Raw genomic sequence first — 23,095 nt, 5'->3', positions numbered from 1 at the left:
CCTGAATTTCCTGATAACGATAGTGTAATCTTGTGTTTGAGGTGTGTTTGCTGAAGATCACAAAGAAATGAGAGAACTCCTCTGGTGCTGTACTATTCAGCCTAGGCTGTGCGTCATGGGGAAGAAGAGTGTGGTGTGTACTGCTGATCATGTAAATCTCCTCTTCCATGCAGATTTGGGCTGCTCGGTCCTAGTGGCTGTGGGAAAACCACATTCCTCCGGTGTGTCTTGGGAAGATTACGCATCTCGAGGGGTCGGATTATAGTTCTGGGGAAGCCTCCAGCATTCCCAGGCCATGGGGTTCCAGGCAGGATGGTGGGATACATGCCACAGGTATACAATCCAAAAGGCTTTACTGGCTTTGAAATAACTGGGGAAAGAGTGGATGCATGAGATTAACTGGACTGAGCCGATAGTACAGTCCTTCTCCACTGTTTTATCCAATGATTCTGGGAAATTGGATTGAAATTTATTTCCAAATAATCGCATATTTTATATAAATAAAACTTTCTTTATAATTTCACACAGGAACTAGCACTGTACAATGAGTTCAGCATTACTGACACCTTTCACTACTTTGGCCGCATACACGGAATGAACAGTAAAGATATAGAAGCCCGTCTCTCTTTCCTGGTTGACTTCCTTGATCTTCATGATAAGAACTTACTTATAAAGAATCTCAGGTATGCAAAGTACTTTGTTTTAGGACAAGCAGACACAAATTAAAAGAACAGCAGTTCTCCAAGGAGGATTTGTCTCCTTAATTCCCCAACCCAAGTATATAACTTCGTGATCTTTTGTTTTATCCTTTATATTGATAGTTTTAAAAAAGGGTTGTATCAATGAGGGTTCCTATTTTCTTGATAATTGTTTATGGTCAAATGGGCTCTTGTCTTGGATACTCAGTTATACCATATAGAAACAAGCCTTTCAGCCCAAACACGTTCATGCCAACCAATATATCTATCTATCCTCGTCCCATTTGACTGCATGTGGTTCATATCGCTCTGAACCTTTACTATCCATCTAAATGTCTTTTAAATGTTGTCATTGTATCTGCTCTTAGCACTTCCTCTGGCTGTTTGTTCCAGAAACACTCCACACTCTGTGTGAAAAGTTATTCCTCACATCCCCCTTAAGTCATTTCCCTCTCACCATAAACCAATGCCCTCTTACTTTAGATTGCCCTCTCTGGAAATGGTCTGTGACAGTTTACCATATCCATATCCCTCATGATGTAATAAACCTCTACAAGGTCACCCCTAAACCATTTTTACTCTAAAGAAAACAATCCCATCCTATCTAATCTCTTCTTAGTACACAAGCCCTCCAAAACAGGCAACTTGTGAATCTTGTTCTGCACACCATCTTTAGCTCTCTCACATCCTTCCCATAGCCCGGTGACCAGAACTGCATACAGTCCTCCACGCGGTATAACCAACGTTTTATACAACATAACATGGCTTCCCATTTCTTGTACTCAATGCCACAGCTGATGAAGACAAGTTACGCCTGTGACCAGTGGTGTGCCATAGGGACCCATGCTCAATCCCTGATTGTTTATCATATATATTAATGATCTGGATAGGAAAGTAGGTGGCATGGACTAGTAAATTTTCAGGTGACACCAAGATTGGTAGTAGAGTAGACTGCAAAGAAAGTCAGAAGTACGCATGTGACTACTTTCAGGAATCCGTGTACTCGTATGCTTATGTACAATAACACTTGGCTGAGTTAAATTCCATCTGCCATTCTTCTGCCCACTTTCCCATGTGATCAATATCCCATTGTAACCTTAGACAATCACCTTAGCTGTCCACTATTGACCAGGCTCTGGAGATTCATCCACCTCTATGCACGTCAAGCACGTCACAGTTTCTCCTTTGTAATGTGCATATGTTTCATGACAACTCTACCTCCTTCCCTGAACTCACTACCTTCCATGTCCCTCTCCACATAAAATACAGACGAGGAGTATTCCCTTAAAATTTTGCTTATTTCATGTGGCTCCGCACATAGATGACTACACTGATCCCTAAAGGGATGTACTCTCTCCCTAGTTACCCTTTTACTCTTAATTTACTCACAAAATATTTTCGGCTTCCTTTATCTTATCTGGCAATATTACCACATATCAGCAGGATTCTTCTAACTCCATAAGCTGGTCTACATGTTAAATATTTCAGATGAGTACAACTGCAAGAAAGTCCCCAAACCTGTGATTGGCTTGTCAGTGGATTTCCCTACCATGGGTAGGAATGGAAGCACACATGTAGCAGAGAAGGAACATTTGACTGCAGTTTTAAATCCTGGCCTTTCATATCAATATTCAGCAATTTCTTCTCTTGGTTAACACAATGTTCCAAGATCATTTGTAGTAAATTCAAATCTTTGTACTGTACTGCTGCCACAAAATAACAGTTTTCACATCATGTGTCAATGAAATAAATTTATTTCTGATTCTGTACTACTTGAGTTGTTGGAGTTGCACTTATTAACAGAAGTGAAGAGTATTTCAGCATGCTCCTAATTGTTGACGGTGCGAAGTTTCTTGGGCTGTCAGGAAGTGAATTGTTCGATGCAGGATGCCCAGCCTCTGAGTTGCTTTGAAACCATGCCATTTCTGTGACTGGTCCAGTTTGTTTATGGCCAGTATCAACCCTAGTACATTGGTGTAGGGGATCTGGCAACGGTGGCTCATACTTAAGGAAGATCATTGCCTGCCACTTGTGTGTTAGCTAATTTACTTGCTGCTCATCTACAATGTTGCTCTCAGACCTAACTGGATGACTTATAAAAATCCCCTAAAATTGCAGAGCATCTCATTCAGTTTTCTCCAGCTTCTCAAGAGACAGTTGAGTATTGGTAATAAAGATCTTTATACTGACACAAATCTTTATTTTAAAAAAAAAAAAAAGCTTGGCTTGGATGTTCAGACCTCACTGCATGCAGGCAAGGACTGCCTTATTAGCCAAGTTGGGATTCACCCATCTCGGACCTACTGATAAAGGGAATTGAAAATGGTTGAGGCTTGGACTCTGGCCAAGGAACTCCTGGTGCCCAGATGATTGGCCTTCTACAAAAAATAATCATTATCATAGACCTGAGTGAAAAGGAATTTGGCATTCGAGGCAGTTTTGTAATGAGCAAAATGCTGGAAAAGTAAACAGTTGATATTTCAGGCCAAGACCCTTCATCAGAGTTGAAGCACAGCAGTGAAACAGAAAATGGCGGAAACACTCAGCAGTCAGGGAGCATCTGTGAAAAGAAAATGGAGTTTTCCACCACTGCCTGGATGGAGTTTGTACATTCTCACTGTGACTGCGTAGGTTTCCTCCAGGCGCTCGGGTTTCCTCCCACTGTCCAAGCACAGTCGGTCATTGTAAACTGTCCCATGATTAGGCTAGGATTAATTTGGAGGATTGCTGGGGTGCTCATTTGAAGGGCTGGAGGGCTGACTCCACACTGCATTCCAATCAATCAATCAATCAATCAATTTATAAATAAATGTTTCAGGCTGAAGACCAGTGTCTCCAGCAATTTCTGTTTTTATTTCAGATTTCTAGCATCTGCAGTTTTTTTTGTATTTTAATTTTCCAGCACTGCTGTCAAATTTCAGGTGTTTGAGCAAACTTTAATGGATTCTTGAAATCCACTAAATCCATTAATCAGGTATTAAAACCGCACAGATCTTCTGTCTTCTCTGGACTTAACTTTTATTCCTTGTGTGACAGTGGAATCCATTGACACTTCAAAGATGGTATGATTGACTGAGGTTAGTGGATTTTCTTGTAGTTAAAAGCACCTGATACATTTAACATACACGCTGCCAGCTTATGGAATTACAAGTATCCAGTTACCTTGAAATTACATCAGACCAGTAATACAACACTATCCAGAGAACAAACTGTTGGCTTGACACTGTTGGGGGATCTCATTGAAACCTTTCAAATATTGATAGACCGACATAGAGTGGATGTGGAGAAGTTGTTTCCTATCCTGGGGAATCTAGGATCAGAGGGTACAGCCTCAGAATAGAAGAATGTCCTTTTAGAACAGAGATAAGGAGGAATTTCTTCAGCCAGAAAGTGGTGAACCTCTGGAATGCATTGTCACAGAAGGCTGTGGAGCCCAAGTCATTGGGAATATTTAAAGTGGAAGTTGATAGCTTCTTGATTAGTAGGGGCATCAAAAGTTATGGGGAGAAGGCAGGAGAATTGGGTTGAGAGGGTTAGAAAATCAACCATGAAGGAATGGCAGAGCAGACTCGATGGGCCATGTGGCCTAATTCTGTTCCTATGTGTTATGGTCTTGACGTGTCTTGTAACTTTTTTTCAGTGGTGGGCAGAAACGGCGGGTGTCTCTGGGGGCTGCTCTGCTCCAGGAGCCACAACTCCTTTTACTGGACGAGCCAACTGTTGGAGTGGATCCAGTGCTACGAATCAGGTATTAAACATGTGCAGTTTGGCCCCAGAACTTCTGCCGTCATCCAAAATGCAGCTTCCTCCAATCAATTATGTTGATAGAAATTGAGGAAATCTGCCAAAACTACAATCATTTGGAAACTTCTGAAGTTGTGAAGTTCATTTCTCCACTACTAATCTCTAGGTGGCAAGGCTTGTCATGTGGGATTCCTTCTTAGACCTGTCCAGACGTCCAGCTCTCCTTCTTCCTTAAAAGCACATGTTGAAGTCTAGTCGTTTTGGTCATCTGTCTCATTATCTCCTTACTTAGACTGCTGTCAACTTTTTTGATAATTCTCCTGGTATCGTGTTGGGATGTCTTACAATGTTGAAGAATTTATATAAATGTGAGTTGTTGTTAATGCAGTTATCAACTGTTCTCTACTTTCTTTTCTATACCTACCTTTAAGTTCAGAGTTCCGTTTAAGCTGATATTCTTGTGCTTCCTGAGTGGTCAACCGTGGCTAAGAGTGTGTAAGAGACTGTGCAAGTTGGGGGTGAAGAAAGGCAGAGTTGAAGATGCACCTGTAATACCCCAGGCACCCCCACCAATGTTTAAAGTCATTGACTGAAGATCCTCCTGAGTCCTGGGACTTCCGCTGTGGAAGTGCAAGACCTATTCCTTGGCATTCCAGTGCAACAGTGTCCACACCATGCGTCAGACTCTGCAACATCTTGTTATATTCCTCATCTACGAACAGAGAAAAATGCCAATAACTTTGAGTGACAACTGCAAGTTGAAAAGCTGCTGTGGTTGAAATCCTAAATTTGTCTTCCTGGCTGATGACTCTATATGCTGTCACTTTCATGGATGACCATTTGCAGAACACAAAAATTCCTATATTCCTCATTTGGTACACAACTGTCTTTCTCAGTCTGCTTTTGCTGCATTTGCAGGAGTGCATTCCTGTTCTCAAGCACGTCCCTGATTCTTCTCCTCTGATGCTGTATTTGATTCCTTTACCAACTATCTTAAATTGCTATCCTTCATCCTCCCAGGCTGCCACTGAAAATTGTCTCATCCTCTTTCCACCATCACCATCCTTCATGAGTTTAAACTGCTACCTCAGGTCTCTCTTCACAGAGCGAAAGTTCAAAGTTGAAGATACTTTTACAGACAAATCCTCTGCCCTGAAGTATTAAGTCTGTTTTTTTTTTCCTTCTGTGGATGCAACCTGATCTGTCTGAGTATTTCCAGCATTCTCTGTTCTTATTTCAGATTTCTGGCAGCTGCAGTTCTATTGATCTTCATGGCCAATGATGTGGCGGAACATAGATCTCCTTTCCTTTTTTCCAAAGAGAACAACTTCAGTCTATAATTCTCTAACATTCAATTTCTTGCAATTGGCCTCTGCAACATCTCTAATTCTGCCCCACCCTTCCTGTGATGACCAAAAGAAGATGCCCTACATGATCTGTGGCTAGCTACGTTTTTTTCCATTGCAGTCTCCCTGTTCTTGCAATCTATCCCCTGCCCAATTAAGGCAAGCAACCTTGTATGCTTACTTCACCATCTGGTACCTTCAGGGATCTCATTTCATTGACTCTAAGGTCCTCAGGTTCCTCTACGTTGCACAGTTTCCTATCGTTTACTGCACACTCCCTTCCTTTGCACCCTTTACCAAACTCAGTACCTCACATTCCCTTTTGTTTCTGAGTTGTATTTATCATTTTTCTTCCCACCTGATATCATTTTCAGTCTACAGTTTTCTTCCTCATTGATCTCTCCTTAAAGAGCAGCAATACATTTTTAGTTTCTGCACATAACATACCAGTGGTAATGTGCTAGTAAATTATTTCTTCACCTTGTCCAAGGCCTCGGTATTTCCTCTAAATGGTGGTGTCTGGATATAATTTTAGACTCTAGCTGATGAGCTGACCAGTGGATACTAGGCAACAGATCCCACGTAAACATAAACAAGAGAAATTCTGCAGATGCTGGAGATCCAAAACAACACACACAAGATGCTGGAGGGACTCAGCAGGTCAGGCAGCATCCATGGAAATGAGTAAACAGTCGATGTTTCCGGTTGAGACCCTTCTTCAGGACTGGAAAGGAAGGGGGAAGATGCCAGAATAAAAAGGGGAGGGGAAGGAGGATATCTAGAAGGTGAGAGGTGAAGCCAGGTAGGTAGGAAACTCAAAGGACTGGAGAGGAAAGAATATGATAGGAGAGGAGAGTGGACCATAGGAGAAAGGGAAGGAGGGGGGGACCCTGGGGGAATTGATAGGCAGATAAGAAAAGTAAGGGGCCAGAGTGGGGTATAGCAAAGAAAGAAGGGTGGAGGAATTTTTTTTACTGAAAGGAGAATCAATATTCATACCATCTGGTTGGAGACTACCCAGACAGAATTATAAGGTGTTGCTTCTCCACCCTGGGGGTGTCCTCATCATGGTACAAGAGGAGACCATGGACCAAAATATTGGAATGAGAATCAGAATTAAAATGCTTGGCCACCGGGAAGTTCTGCTTTCGGCGAATGGAGCAGAAGTGCTCGGCAAAGCAGTCCTCCAAGTTAAGGCAGGTCTCGCCAATGTAGAGGGGTCTGCAATAGGAGCACTGGACACAATAGACGACCCCATTATTCACTGGTGAAGTGTTGCCTCACCTGTAGGGGCCACTTGGTGCCCTGAATGGAGGTGAGGGAGGAGGTGAACCACTTTCCACTTGCAGGGATAAATGTTGGAGGGATAATAAACATGCCAGGAATATGAGATGATTTACGAAAACAACAGCAACTTGGATTCCTGTGATCCTTTTAATAAAGCAAAACATCCAGACTGTTGTCAGAAAGAATTTGACACGGAGCCACAATAAGTGTTTGGGCAAATGACTGAAGGATTTCAAAGAACATATTAAATGAGAAAAGAAAATCTGAGAGTTTCAACAGTTTGGGGCTTGGGCTGGTGAAGGTAGCTTCCCCCATGAAGCAATAAATCTTGGCTAAACAGGAGTCCATACTGTATTGGTCCAGACATTGAAGTGTGTTTGTTATATGAACAAGGGATGTTGGAAGCAATGGCAAGTCGGACAGCATCTGTGGAGAGAGAAATATTTCAGATATGAGACCCTTAAACAGAAAGGGTTTGCAGGGAGTATTGCAGAGGGTTGTGGGACTGGAGAAATTTAGAGTGGATGAAATTTACAGCTGGAGTGTGAGAAGTTTGCAGTTAGAGAGAAATTAGAGAGTATGAAGTTTGCAGTTAGAATCAGAAAAGTTGGAGTGGATAAAGTTTGCAGTTAGAGTGAGTGAAGCTGGAGTGGATGAAGCAAAGGAAGGATTTGATATCAGTGAACCAGAGTGGGCCAGCAAGCACAGCGGTAGTGGGTTACTGTGACTAGTTGTGAATTACGATGTGGTCAACAGAGTTTACCACACTTTGATTTAAGGATTGGAGTTCACCTTTCTACAAATCTTCCCTGCTGCCTGTATATGTTCACAAAAGCATTTCCACTTCTTATTTCGAAATATCCTCTGCTTTTGAATCAATTGCTCAGCGCAGGCAAGGTTATTTTAAGTATCCACTTCTTCATTAACATCCTACTGTGAGTAGGTGTCAGGGTGTGATTGGCACTAACAAACAGGAACGTCGGGGAGTGATGGACTGGAGGCTGGTGGTGAAAGAGTCTGGGGAGAACGTTAAGATAAATAAACTGAATCTGAACCCTAGCCAGGAGGAAAGTAAGGTTCAAGATGGTGAGTCAGCATGCTGGAGAACATCCCTGCAGCATTCACACTTAAAATAGCAGAAACATAATGTGAGGCATATGAAGAAACAGAACATCTTATTCTGAAACCTGAAGCGAGGTGAAGAGAATTTATTTTGTGTAGCAGTTTGCTTTAAGAAAGAAAAATGACAGCAGACTTTGTAGTAATGGAATTGGATAAATCTTGAAAGGGAGAAAATATACTAGACTAAGAGGAAAGAGCAGAGGAGAGGCTTATTGTAAAGGTTTACCAAAGAGCTGATACAGAAACAGTGGGAAGAATTGACTTCATCTGTGCTGTATGATTTTCAGATTTTACAATGCAGCAAGTGCTCAGCTGTGCAACAGACATCCAAATGAGAGAAACAGTTTGGTATTAGCTCGATTAATCTTTGAAAGAAATCGTGTTAATCAGTTTGCTCTCGTCCACCTCCCTACTTGGTGGATGCATCCAATGGTTGAGATGTCTTGCCTGACTCATCACATCATGTACTTGGTGGATGCATCCAATGGTTGAGATGGCTTGCCTGACTCATCACATCATGTGCTTTTATGTTCAGTGTCTGCACACGAATTCAGTGGTGGAGATTAGAAGCAGTGACCTCCTCATTTCTTGGCCAAAGCCGGAATATTGTTTGGGAGAAACTATGGATCCAACCTCAGAATGAACATTCTGTTGTTAGAGATAAAATATAGTTTGTATTTTTCAGTTATCAACCTTGTTTCCTGAAAATTTAATGGTTTTTCATTAACAATTAATAAATGCTTGAAATGAGTCTTTGTCTCAAATTATTAGTAAGTGTATTTCTGCAAGTATTTGAACTGTGACATTTTATTAACCCCTTCTCTTTTTACCTCTGGAGGATTTGGCAACATTTGGTAGACATAGTTAATGATCAAAGGACTTCAGTGATCATAACAACACACTACATAGAAGAGGCCAGACAAGCTAACCTGGTAGGATTTTGCTTTTGTTTTTGTGGAAAATGTATTCTTCATTACATGAATATTTTGATTATTTATAATTAACTAAAATTTATATTGTGTAAGGTTTTTCAGCCATTGGAAATGGTGAGAGTGTGCAAGTGATATTGCACAATCTGATGTATAAATTTGTAATGTTAAAGGCAGTGGGTCATCTGTTCCACAGATGCAAGTTGGTGCAGTCATATGAAGTCTGCAGCCCATGTGTTGCTACTTCAGTTGAAATTTCTGGAAGCAGTGAAATTACAGATTTCTAAGCAGTTAGTATCCCCATTCCCCTCCAAACCATCCCATTCCCATACTTCAGTTGCTTTACTCCCTACCATCACTTAGCCAGCCACGTAACTCTCTCTGCCCCACATCCATCCTGTAGGAAATTGGATGCCATCATGCACCTTCTCATGATAAAACAGCAATTGATAATTGGTCAATTATTGTCACATACTGAGATACAGTGAAAAGCTTGGTCTACATGCCATCCAGACAAATATTCCGTAGATTGGTACATAAAGATGGTACAAAAGGAAAACAGAATGCAGAAGATAGTGTGTTACTGTTACGAAGCTAATGCAGTGTAGGTAGTCAGATAACATGCAAGGGCCCCAAGGAGGTAAACTGAGAGACCAGGAGTTCTTCATCGTACAAGAGGTCCGTTGAAGAGTTTTGGCACAGTGAGACAGAAACTATCCTTGAGTACATGATCTTAAGCTTTTGTGTTTTCTGCTCAATCGAGAAGAGAGGATGACGGGGTGGGAGGGATCTTTGTTTATGCCGAAGCATTCGGGAAACATAGAAAGAGTCAATGGAGGGGAGGCTGGTTTTCATGATAGACTGGGCTGTGCTCTCAAGCTTTTTGAGATCAGACACTAGGGTGTGTTGCCAGGATGGAAGATGTCGACAGATGAAGGCTTGTAAGTAGCTGAAAGACAAATATTATATGACTTGCTAAGAACCCACAGAATGTGACAGGAAGTAGTCTATTGAAAGTGCTGGTGGCAATCAATTATTTCTCCAGCTTTCTGGAATAGATTACCTCAGTTCAAACACATCTTCAGCAGTTTCTGTCTAGCTGAGTGCTCACTTTGCCAGAAGCAGTATTTCAGATAAAGTTGTAACAGACAATAATGCTTAAGATATTGCAGATGAGTTTGTGTATCACAGTTACTCGGCAGACAAAAAAAACCACCAGTATATGGCTCACTTCTGGCTCAGCACAGTATGATGAACCGCTGTATCAGAATAATACTGCCAACAGCGACAAGTTTGCAGATGTCTAAAACTTTAAATGGAAAATGAGATGAAGGGAGGTTGAGTTGAAAAAGCAAGTTTCCTACGACAACTGAACAACTAGGAAGCTGCCACACTTTAAATCAGGCATTGTGGTAAGAATTCAACCATGGCATCCACAAGAAAGATGGTGGCAAACTGCAGTTATTAGATGACTATCATGGTTGTGAACCTTTTATTGACAAAGATGGGAAATGCTGTATACGTCAAAGGAACAGGGCATCCGCAGAGGAGTGCACAAGAGGCAGAGAAGACTGGAACCAATGATGATCTCATAGCTTCCGCACAGAAGCAGAAGTGTATGGCAACCATTGTCAGGAAGGTCATCTGGCCCATTGGGTCTGCTCTGCCATTCAAGATCATGGCTGAGCTGGCTGTGGACTTAGCTCCACCTTTTCCCCATCACCCTTAATTCCCTGCTGTGCAAAAATCTAACTGTATCTTAAACGTATTTTAATGACGTAGCCTCTACCGCTTCCTTGGACAGTGAGTTCCACAGATGTACAGCTCTGTGAAAAGCAGTTTCTCCTCATTTCCATTCTAAATCTATTCCACCGAATCTTGAGGCTATGTCCCCCTGTTTGAGGCTCACCTACCAGTGGAAGAAGCTTTCCTGCCTCAATTATATCTATCTATCTATTTCATAATTTAATGTTTCTGTTACACTCATTCTTCCGAATTCCAGTGAGTATAATCCCAGGTGACTCAATCTCTCCTCATAAACTAATCCCTCATCTTCAGAATCAACCTGGTGAACCTTCTTAGCACCACTTCCAAATCCAGTATACCTTTTCTCAATTAAGGAAACTAGAACTGTTCGCAATACTCCAGCCCATTTTGATTGGGTGAGGACTGTACTGGGTGTAGATGCCAAAATGTCTTTTCTGCTTAAGCAACTGGTACAAGTATATAAGGTTAAAATTGCCAAGGGTTTGGGTATAAAGAAAGAGAAATTTATCAGTGAGTTTAGATCTATAACCAGAGCATACAGAATTAAGCCAATTGGCATAAAATTCACAGGCAATATGAGGAAAAGCTCTGGGATTTGGAATGCATTGCCTAATAGGGTTTTGGATAAAGATTAAATAGTTTAAAAGAAAACTTTTGAAGAAAACGATGAGAAAAAGGGGAAAAAAATGCAGTGGTATGCGAAGAGTAAGGTGTGAGACCAATAGAACCATTTTCAAAAGAGTCAAAGCAAACTCTGGTTTAAATGTCTTCCTAATGTAATAATAATAATAATACTAACTTTACTTTGCATCTTTCATTCATAAAGATGCAGGCTCAAAGTGGTTTACATAGATTGTAAACTTAAACCAAAGTAGCCATAACAATATGAGACAAAATTCAAAATCATAAGTGGAGACAAACATACAGAATAAAATGTAAACAAATATACCAAATTATATAAATGTGATCATCATCAACAGACATTGGGTAATCCTATAAGTAGGCCAAATTTAAAAAGTGGGGTTTTAGAAATGTTTAGAAACATTCCACAGTACCATCCTGGTGCATCTCAGTCAGTAGAGTATTCCAGATTTTTGGTGTATAAGAGCAAAAGGCAACATCACCAGATCTGATATGCTTGGCTCTAGGAGCACTAAGCAAACCAGAATCTGCAGATCTAAGATTATGATTAGGGATGTAAACGGACAGACACTGCAAAATATACAGAGGAGAAAGATTATTCAGATCCTCATATACAATTAAGAGTCATTTAAAATTGATCCTGAAAGACACAGGCAGTGAGTGTAATGATGCCAAATAAAGGTCCTTTGATCTTTTCTCGATGAAGATTCTTGTTGCTGCGTTTTGAACAAGCTGCAGCTGTTTATTTACTGGCCATGTTGCTAAATTTTAATTCTAGGTCATTTTTAAAAAATTATGTCCAAATGGTGGATGTTGTTGGTGAGTGGAACTTCTGTGCAATGTCAACGACACTCCCCCACCTGCCAACCCGGCCTCTGTTGCCCAGCTCCAGCCCCAGCCCCAGGTTCGACTGCCCGCATGCTGTGTCCTTAGCCCCAGAGCTCAGCGTCACCCCCTTCAAGATTCAAGACTGTTTATTGTCATTCATCATCACACAAGTGCAAAGGAGAATGAAATGATTGCTCTATTATTCTGTGATCCCATGAAAATATTTTTAAAAAACTGACAGCCAGCTACACTTTCGAAATTGTATTCATTCTTGGGTTGTGGCCTTTGCTGGCAGGATCAGTGTTTATCTTCCACGAGAGGCTAACAATTGGCCCAGCAAAGATGAAAGATTAACAATAAAAACAAAATGGCTGGAAAGATCCACTTTAGGTACTAGTTTATTTTCAGATTGAACACCTTTCATCAAAATTGGAGAAGTTAGAAGTAGAGTTTTCAGCTGCAGTGAAATTGGGGGGTGGGGGTGGAGGAGCACAGAGAAGAGAAGGGAAGGTCTGAACAAGGGAGGAGACTGGAGAGATTGAAAGATATAAATGAAGGTGGATCCAGGAAAAAGGGTGTGGTAAAAGCTTGTGAATAATAAAAACAGTCTGGAGGATGTAAATGAAATCTGAAGAGGAGAAATAAAACAGCTGAATGTTGACTATTTAAAATATAAAATTATCTGAATTTTTTAATTCAATCCTTGGGTTTACATCAGGCTTATTTGGTAAATTAATAAATTGTTAAATTAGTTTATTATTGTCACAGGTACTGAGGTACAATGAAAAACTTGTCTTGCATATTATCCATCAATTCATTACAATGGTACATTGAGATAATACACAGTAAAACATTAACAGAATAAAGTGTTACAGTACAGGGAAACTGCAGTGCAGGTGAACAACAAGGTGCAAGATCATAACAAGGTAGATTATGAGGTCAAACTCGGAAAAATGTTCAGTAGTCTAATAACAACGGAACAGAACAGAAGCTGTTCTTGAGCCTGGTGGTATGTGCTTTAGGGCTTCTGTATCTTCTGCCTGATGGGAGAGGGGAGAAGAGGAAATGTCCTGTGTGGGTGGGATCTTTATGCTGGCTGCTGTACTGAGGCAGTGAGAAGTGTAGACGAGTCCATGGAGGGGAGGCTGGTTTCCGAGCTGTCTTCACACACTCTGCAGTTTCCCACAGTCATGGCCCAATCAGTTGCCATCCCAAGCCACGATAAATCCACAATGGACTACCTCAAGAGGTGCAAGCTGAAGGTTTTGCCGTGGCCCTCACAGTCCCCTGACCTTAACATCATCGAAAATCTGTGGGTAGACCTCAAAAGAGCAGTGCATGCAAGACGGCCCAAGAATCTCACAGAACTAGAAGCCTTTTGCAAGGAAGAATGGGCGAAAATGCCCCAAACAAGAATTGAAAGACTCTTAGCTGCTACAGAAAGTGTTTACAAACTGTGATACTTGCCAAAGGGGGTGTTACTAAGCACTGACATGCAGGGTGCCCAAACTTTTGCTTTGGGCCTTTTTCCTTTTTTGTTATTTTGAAACTGTAAAAGATGGAATAAAAAAGTAATCTTGCTTAAAGTATTAAAGAAATGTGTCATCTTTAACTTTATGCTTTTTGGAAATCAGTTCATCTTTTACCCGCTTAGCTATTCACAGTAACAGAAATTTTGACCACGGGTGCCCAAACTTTTGCATGCCACTGTATATGTGCCCAAAGACTTTGGCACAGTACTGTATTGAGTAAACAAGCATTCATTTTTCTCATCTAAGTTATAACGTCAATGCATCAATGACCAAAGACTATTGAATAAAAGCTGTTTGTCTGGGACTTCTGTCCATGTGCAGTCATTGACACAAGTTGGAGTCGATACTGGTGCATTTGACTCTCTACTGCATTGCTGAATGTGTCATTTTTATGGTGCTCCAGAATATTCCAGAGAATATTCAGGCATACTCTGCACCTGACCCTCAGCTTTAAGTCCAGTGGGGTCATTTATTTCAATCTGGCAATGATCTTATTGCAAATAGTTAAGAAATTAACCTGCTTTATTTTACCTGGTTTTAAAGTTATTTATTGGCATTTTCAGTAATGTTATTCTTTTATTTCAACCTTATGTAAATTTTAATTATTTAAATCTATTGGGTTAATTTTTAAATGCTTCATCTAAATTACACCCTTGTCTAGTTCTTGCCCAAGGGGAGAGTGCACTAATTCTAAATGGTCTGCTGAAGCTGTTCTAGTCACTTGATGGTACCAGTGCCAGAGGCCACATGTTGAGCACCAACATGTAAAGTTGGAGGACGTACACGAAAGATGCTGCTTCATGTCGAAGGGCTGTCTTAGTCTCTAGGTCTCAGGAATCAAGTTGCGTCTCCTGCAGTTCTGTGGATGAGTGGTGTGAGGACTGAGTAGGTTTTGGTGAAAATCAATGAGTATGAAAGTGTCACATAGGTAACATTCCCTCCAAAACCCTGAAAGGGAAAGAATGGGTTGATGTGCCTGGTAGCAAATTCAGAAGATGGAAATTATGGAGGATAGCCTATTGCTTGAGTGTAGAGGAGGGTGGGATGGTAGGAAATCCTATCATTGTTCTGCATGGTTTGTGAAGTGAACAGAATTATGAAGACATAGATAGAATTCTCCTCATCGCAGAAGTGTCTCCTATCAAAGGAACATGTTTTAAGGTATTTGGTAGGTGCTTTGGAGGGATTTAGCAAGAATTTTCTCAGCTGAAGAGTGTTTAAAATCTAGAATGCACAACCTAAGGGACTGCTTGGGGCAGGTACCATTGTAGTGTCTAAGAATACTTTGTTTGGCATTAGAGTGCCACAGATTGCTGTAGGCTAAGAACTGGAAAGTGGGATTAGCATAGATAGAAATCTGATGGTCAACATGGAGTTGGTAGGCCAAAAGCCTGCTATAGTGCTGTATGATATTATGACTTAGGAAACAGGGGTGTGGGAAATTAACAGACATGATTGACTGGAGAAGGGAAAAGGAATACTGACATGAGGATGGGTCACAGAGAATGGAATAATCTTTACAGAATGGTACGTGTGAGAGTATGTGGACTTGTCGCTGGATACTGATAACCCATCACCTGAAAAAGATTTTGATCCTTTACGAAAGGGAGTAATTAGGTGAGGGTGAGAGTGGGCAGAAATTAGCTGCAAAGGTTTTGAAATTTTGAATGAGAGCAGGAACGAGCTCAAATTCAGTCAGCTTGAGGGTGTGTCTGGAGAGAATCCTGCAAGTTGGTGGTCACTAGTTTTGGAACTGCAATGTAAGGAGCCACAGAAAGTGGATGCAATGCATTCTATTGATCATGGACAATGGAGGTGCACGGGTGAAGAGAGTTTATTTCAGGTGGTTGATACAATGCCAAACAAGTGGATGCTTCTTCCCAGATGGGTTGAAAGTTCCTGAGTATTTATAGAGCTGTGTTCATCCAGATGAGTGAAGAGCATTTCTTTATAATCCAGAGTTATGCCTTGTGGATGATTTAAAACAAAGACCACAGGGAGTCGGGAAGTGAGTTATTTGCCACAAAGTACTTGCTCTCTGCTTTTATAGGCAAAGTATTTATTGGCTCATCCACATCAGTTTCTTGGCATTATGTATGTAGTGTAGCCTTAGCTGTAAAGGGATTATTCTTGTTTCAGGGCTGCCACTGCCACTGCTGCTTTTGGCATGATGAAGGGTTGGCACCATTGCAAGGCAGTTTGCAAAAGCAGCTGGAATCATTCTGGAAAAACCATGGTAAAATCAACTCCTAAGACCTTCCTGGCTACGATGAACTTGATGCTACAGGGCATTCCTCATTGTCTCTTAACCAAGAAAACGTTAGCTACTTCAACAACTGAGGAAAAACACTTGCATACTTGGAGAGATTTTACGGAGGCTCATTGAAATGCACCTGGTGTGCTTTCCTTCAAATAGAAGTGATGTTTCCCTGCAGAAAAGTGATGTATCTGGGCCAAAAGATGGATGAAAATGATAGCAATAAATGCTTAGACTGTAAACATCACAGAGCAGGCCAGGCAGCATCAATGGAAAAGAGCAATCAGGTCGATGTTTCGGATAAAAGTGAAATAATACTTGCACCTCGTTACTGGTATGGACATCTAAGAATACTTGATGAAGGATGACAGAGAACATAGAACAATACAGCACAGTACAGGCCCTTCGGCCCACAAATTTGTGCCGACCCTTAAACCCTGCCTCCCATATAACCGCCCACCTTAAATTCCTCCATATACCTGTCTAGTAGTCTCTTAAACTTCACTAGTTTATCTACCTCCACCACTGACTCAGGCAGTGCATTCCACACACCAACTACTCTGAGTAAAAAAACCTTCACCTAATATTCCCCTTGAACTTCCCACCCCTTACCTTAAAGCCATGTCCTCTTGTATTGAGCAGTGGTGCCCTGGGGAAGAGGCGCTGGCTATCCACTCTATCTATTCCTCTTATTATCTTGTATACCTCTATCATGTCTCCTCTCATCCTCCTTCTGTCCAGGAGTAAAGCCCTAGCTCCCTTAGTCTCTGATCATAATACACACTCTCTAAACCAGGCAGCATTCTGGTAAATCTCCTCTCTACCCTTTCCAATGCGTCCACATCCTTCCTATAGTGAGGCGACCAGAACTGGACACAGTATTCCAAGTGTGGCCTAATCAGAGTTTTATAGAGCTGCATCATTACCCCGTGACTCTTAAACTCTATCCCTCGACTTATGAAAGCTAACACTCCATAAGCTTTCTTAACTACCCTATCTACCTGTGAAGCAACTTTCAGGGATCTGTGGACATGTACCCCCAGAGCCCTCTGCTCCTCCACACTTCCAAGTATCCTGCCATTTACTTTGTACTCTGCCTTGGAGTTTGTCCTTCCAAAGTGTACCACCTCACACTTCTCTGGGTTGAACTCCATCTGCCATTTCTCAGCCCACTTCTGCATCTTATCAATATCTCTCTGCAATCTTCTGCAATCTTTGACAATCCTCTACACTATCCACAACACCACCAACCTTTGTGTCATCTGCAAACTTGCCAACCCACCCTTCTACCCCCACATCCAGGTCGTTCATAAAAATCACGAAAAGTAGAGGTCCCAGAACAGATCCTTGTGGGACACCACTAGTCACAACCCTCCAATCCAAAATGTACTCCCTTCACCACGACCCCCTGCTTTCTGCAGGCAAGCCAATTCTGAATCCACCTGGCCAAACTTCCCTGGATCTCATGCCTTCTGACTTTCTGAATAAGCCTACTATGTGGAACCTTGTCAAGTGCCTTACTAAAATCCATGTAGATCACATCCACTGCACTACCCTCATCTATATGCCTGGTCACCATCTCAAAGAACTCTATCAGGCTTGTTAGACACGATCTGCCCTTCACAAAGCCATGCTGACTGTCCCTGATCAGACCCTGATTCTCTAAATGCCCATAGATCCTATCTCTAAGAATCTTTTCCAACAGCTTTTCCACCACAGACATAAAGCTCACTGGTCTATAATTAACTGGACTATCCCTACTACCTTTTTTTGAACAAAGTGTCAACATTCGCTTCCCTCCAATCCTCTGGTACCATTCCCATGGACAACGAGGACATAAAGATCCTAGCCATAGGCTCAGCAATCTCTTCCCTCACCTCGTGGAGCAGCCTGGTGAATATTCCGTCAGGCCCTGGGGACTTATCCGTCCTAATGTACTTTAACAACTCCAACACCTCCTCTCCCTTAATATCAACATGCTCCAGAACATCAGCCTCACTCATATTGTCCTCACCATCATCAAGTTCCCTCTCATTAGTGAATACCAAAGAGAAGTATTCATTGAGGACCTCGCTCACTTCCACAGCCTCCAGGCACATCTTCCCATCTTTATCTCTAATTGGTCCTATCTTCACTTCTGTCATCCTTTTGTTCTTCATATAATTGAAGAATGCCTTAGGATTTTCCTTTACCCTACTTGCCAAGGCCTTCTCATGCCCCCTTCTTGCTCTCCTTAGCCCCTTCTTAAGCTTCTTTCTTGCTACCCTATATTCCTCAATAGACCCATCTGATCCTTGCTTCCTAAAGCTCACATATGCTACCTTCTTCCACCTGACTAGATTTTCCACCTCACTTGTCACTCATGGTTCCTTCACCCTACCGTTCTTTACCTTCCTCACCGGGACAAATTTATCCCTAACGTCCTGCAAGAAATCCCTAAATATCGATCAGATGTCCATAGTACATTTCCCTGCAAAAACATCATCCCAATTCACACCCGCAATTTCTAGCCTTATAGCCTCATAATTTGCCCTTCCCCAAATAAAAATTTTCCTGTCCTCTCTGATTCCATCCTTTTCCATGATAATGCTAAAGGCCAGGGAGCGGTGGTCACTGTCCCCCAGATGCTCACCCACTGAGAGATCTGTGACCTGACCCAGTTCATTACCTAATACTAGATCTAGTATGGCATTCCCCCTAGTTGGCCTGTCCACATACTGTGACAGGAATCTGTCCTGGACACACTTAACAAACTCTGCCCAGTCTAAACCCTTGGAACTAATCAGGTGCCAATCAATATTAGGGAAGTTAAGGTCACCCATGATAACAACCCTGTTACTTTTGCACCTTTCCAAAATCTGCCTTCCAATCTGCTCCTCTGTATCTCTGCTGCTACCAGGGGGCCTATAGAATACTCCCAATAGAGTAACTGCTCCCTTCCTGTTCCTGACTTCCACCCATATTGACTCAAAAGAGGATCCTGCTACATTACCCACCCTTTCTGTAGCTGTAATAGTATCCCTGACCAGTAATGCCACCCTTTCTCCCCTTTTTCCGCCCTCTCTATCCCTTTTAAAGCACTGAAATATAGGAATATTGAGAATCCATTCCTGCCCTGGTACCAGCCAAGTCTCTGTAATGGCCACTATATCATAATTCAAAGTATATATCCCAGCTCTCAGTTCATCATCTTTGTTCCTGATGCTTCTTGCATTGAAGTACACACACTTTAGCCCTTCTACCTTACTGTCTTTACACCGTTTATTCTGCTTCCTCCAGAGCCTCTTTATATGTTAGATCTGGGTTTATGCCATGTACTATACTTGCAGTTCTCCCATCACCTTTATCCTCCTCCACCTCACTATCTGCTCTATCATTCTGGTTCCCCTCCCCCGGAGCAGCACTAGCAAACTTTCCCGCAAGGATGTTTGTCCCTTCCAGCTCAGGTGCAACCCGTCCCGTCGGAACAGGTCCAACCTTCCCTGGAACAAGGCCCAATTGTCCAGAGATATGAAGCCCTCCCTTCTGCACCAACTCCTTAGCCACTTATTTAGCTGCATTATCTTCCTATCTCTAGCCTCACCAGCACGTGGCACGGGTAGCAATCCTGAGATTGCAACCACTGTCCTTCAACTTTGCACCTAACTCCCTAAACTCTCTTTGTAGGACCTCTTCCTCCTTCCTATCCACGTCATTGGTCCCTACATGGATCACGACATCTGGCTTCTCACCCTCCCTCTTGAGAATGCCGAGAACTTGATCTGAGATATCGCGGACCTTGGCACCAGGGAGGCAACAGACCATCCAGGATTCTCAATCTCTCCCACAGAACCTCTTATCTGTCCCCTAACTATCGAATCCCCTATCACTGCTGCTCTCCTCTTTTCCCTCATTCCCTTCTGAGCTGAGGGTCCAGTCTCGGTGCCAGAGACACAACCACTACAACTTGTCCCTGGTAGATCGTCCCCACCAACAGTATCCAAGTTCAGGAATTGATGAAACACCAAGTTATGAGTCACTAGGTGTCCTTGAAGTGAATGTCACAGGAGAACAGAAGGAAGCTGCAGGCAGGTTGCTGACTGGGACTTGAAAGAGGTCATGGTGAATTCTAAAGTGGGTGGTTAGTCAATGTTGAAAGTGATACCAGAAAGATGTTAGTCATGCTGGAAATGCTGAAGAAGGCCCAGAGGGTTTGAAGACCTTCTATGCCACTAAAACTGCAAATTTATTAGTCTATACATGTAAATGTGTGTAAGTATTCTTTTAAGTTTAATGTACTTTCCTTGTTTATTGTAGTACGGGTTGTAAAAGATGAAGTATACTGACGTTAGTTAATGGCTGATATGTAATGTTGTTTGTAGAACTCTGGGGGAGCCATTGGGATAAAGAACAATGGTTGTAGAGCTCCAGAACTTTGAAATTATTCAACACAGCACAAAATAATCACTCAGAAATCCAGATGATACAGTCAGTATGCATTAAGATACTTCATTGTATGCCTCACTCTCTCAATCCTACCATTCTGTGGACTGCCCTCAGAAGACTTTTTTTTCTGCTTAACCGATTCCATGCGTTGACAAAATAAATTCAATCGAAAGAACTCTTGACTTAACTTTAAATCTAAAATATTTCTTCTCTTACTTTTCAGGTTGGATTAATGAGAAATGGTAAACTGCTTGCAGAAGCTCCTCCTGATTATTTAATAAGATTGCACAATTTGTCAGTAAGTACTGAATAGTTATTAAGTAAATTATGCCAAACTATTTTCATGGCACTTACTTTCTTTACCTAATGGTTATTTTAGACTTTGGAGAACGTGTTCCTGAAATTGTGTAAAACCTCCGATCAGTCAAAAACTGTCTCTGGTATTTTCCAAAAAAATAAACAAAGCTACAGGAAGAAAAACGAGGAGGAGACGCTACCAATTCTCCATGGAGACATCGAACAAAATATGTTTAAAGGTGAGATATGAGATTGTTTGTTAGCCACTCTCTCCCTGTACCCCTCTGATATTTCACAGTGAATTTCCTGAAGGCATGCATTGTTTGTCCTTGGATCTGAAGCCACAGAAGAAATCCCTGGATAACGTTGATCAGCAGTAAATGGAGTTCGAAGTCCCGCAATCATCAACAAAGTACAGATATGAATATTGATGGATCGGGGGGAAGAAGAGCTGAGTTTGAATACACAGGTGCTGTGAGACAAGAACTGTCTCAAGCATTTTCCAGACATGTTGATGCAGCCTGAGGGATAATTTCCATCACTGTTGGCTTGATCACAGTTGCTTATACTCTGTCATCTGATCCCTTCTAACCTTTGGAAATCCCAGTTGACTTTGTTCCAATGCTGAGGTAGACTCTTATTTCCCTACATTTTCCCTTCCCAGGTCTTGTCTGGGGACTAGTTTTAATGCTGTGAAGCCCGTAGACACTATCCCCAAACTCCTCAGTTCAAAGATGGTTTAATTTAATTCTGAACATGATAAGATATGAAAAACAAGATCCACCCAAACCTAAGGAAAAGTTCAAAGGCAACATTTGGAGCTGGCATAAGTGCTGGAATTCCCAAGAATGCTCAAGAAAGGTAATTTACCAGCGTTGTCTGGTGTCTTACAGCACAGGTCATCACGTCCAACAATAAACCAATTCTGTCCATTCCCACTACTCAGCTCTGCCTCTCACTCAGCAAGCGCTTATTCAGATACTAGCTGAATGTGGTGAGGTTTCTCTGCCTCCAGGATTCTTTTCTACAGTGTGTTCCAGCCTCCTGATAGTTTTAGACAAAAATAATCTCCTCCAGGCAAACCATGTAAGTCAACATTTCAAGCCAAGACGCTGCATCACATGTTTGATGCCCCTTATTACTTTCTCGTCAAAGGGAAAGGGCTCTTTCTGCTTCCCAGATCCAGGCACCTTATCATTTTGTACAGAATGTTCAATTTCTTCTAGCTTGCTCTATTCCAAAGAGAAAGAAAAGCCCAGCCAATCATTCTGCAGCCCTGGTAATGCTTTCGAATTCTCTTTCTAATGCCATCACATTCTTTAGGCAACACAGTGAGCAGATCCATATGGGTTGTTCCAGCTGTATCTTATTTTGTATTTAACAAAGTTCTGGTATCACTTCCCTGCTCTCATATGTTATGCCTCAGCCAAAATGACCTTGATTTTCCCAACCATATACAGTAATTTATCTGGCTTCCTTTGGAAATGCACCCCAAATTACAGAGTGGTGAAGAAAGGAGGACAAGACAATTAATGAGATATCAAAGGTCACTTGGCATTACAGGATGGTGGTGCAGTGGATTGGTGGTGGGCGGGTAGCAGATTAAAAAGAATCTAATACTGTACTTTTAAAAGTTACCCCACGCTTGAAGTGGTTTGCAAGAGAATCAGTGGGGAGTTAGTGGGCATGTGCATGAGAGGAGAAAGAGAGTGTGTGAGAGAGAGACAGAGAGGGAGAATGGAATAAAGGGAAATAGAACTGACAGGATTACTGTGAGAGTCAGCATATGGTCAATAGGCTGAATGGCCTCTATCTATGGTAAGAAACTGTGAGATATGAAAATGGAGGAAGTTTGAACTCTAGCTTTTGAAGACTGGATAAAAGCTGATACTCTGGTTGAGTTTGTGATTTGCAGGGTTCTACAGGATTGGTTCTCAGACCCCAGCTATTCATGACTTACCGTATATCAATGGATTGGGTGAGAAGACTAAATTATAGTCATCACGACAGTAGAGGAGGCCATGGATGGACATATCGGAATGGGAAAGGGAAATGGAATTAAAATGGGTGGCCACTGGGAGATCCTGCTTCTTCTGGCGGACCGAGCATAGGTGCCCAGCAAAGCAGTCTCCCAATCTATGTCAGGTCTCACCGATATACAGGAGGCCACACCAGGAGCACCAGACACAGTATATAACCCCAACAGACTCACAGGTGAAAT

General features: G+C 41.9%; 1 protein-coding gene across 2 annotated transcripts in view; it reads left to right on the top strand.

Annotated features, from left to right (window-relative positions):
• The window catches only part of abch1 (ATP-binding cassette, sub-family H, member 1), an 85,630-nt gene that overhangs the window by 21,700 nt on the left and 40,835 nt on the right, over nucleotides 1-23,095 (top strand). For both annotated transcript variants that reach the window (XM_072267076.1, XM_072267075.1), the window contains exons 3-8: nucleotides 174-333; nucleotides 529-683; nucleotides 4,339-4,446; nucleotides 9,036-9,129; nucleotides 20,801-20,875; nucleotides 20,957-21,113. In XM_072267076.1, coding sequence (XP_072123177.1) covers nucleotides 174-333; nucleotides 529-683; nucleotides 4,339-4,446; nucleotides 9,036-9,129; nucleotides 20,801-20,875; nucleotides 20,957-21,113 — 749 coding nt within the window. The remainder of the gene's footprint in view (nucleotides 1-173; nucleotides 334-528; nucleotides 684-4,338; nucleotides 4,447-9,035; nucleotides 9,130-20,800; nucleotides 20,876-20,956; nucleotides 21,114-23,095) is intronic.

This window comes from Mobula birostris, chromosome 8 (assembly GCF_030028105.1).
Source record: "Mobula birostris isolate sMobBir1 chromosome 8, sMobBir1.hap1, whole genome shotgun sequence".
NCBI classification, from domain to species: Eukaryota; Metazoa; Chordata; class Chondrichthyes; order Myliobatiformes; family Myliobatidae; genus Mobula; species Mobula birostris.
This window is presented reverse-complemented; position numbering and strand designations above follow the sequence as displayed.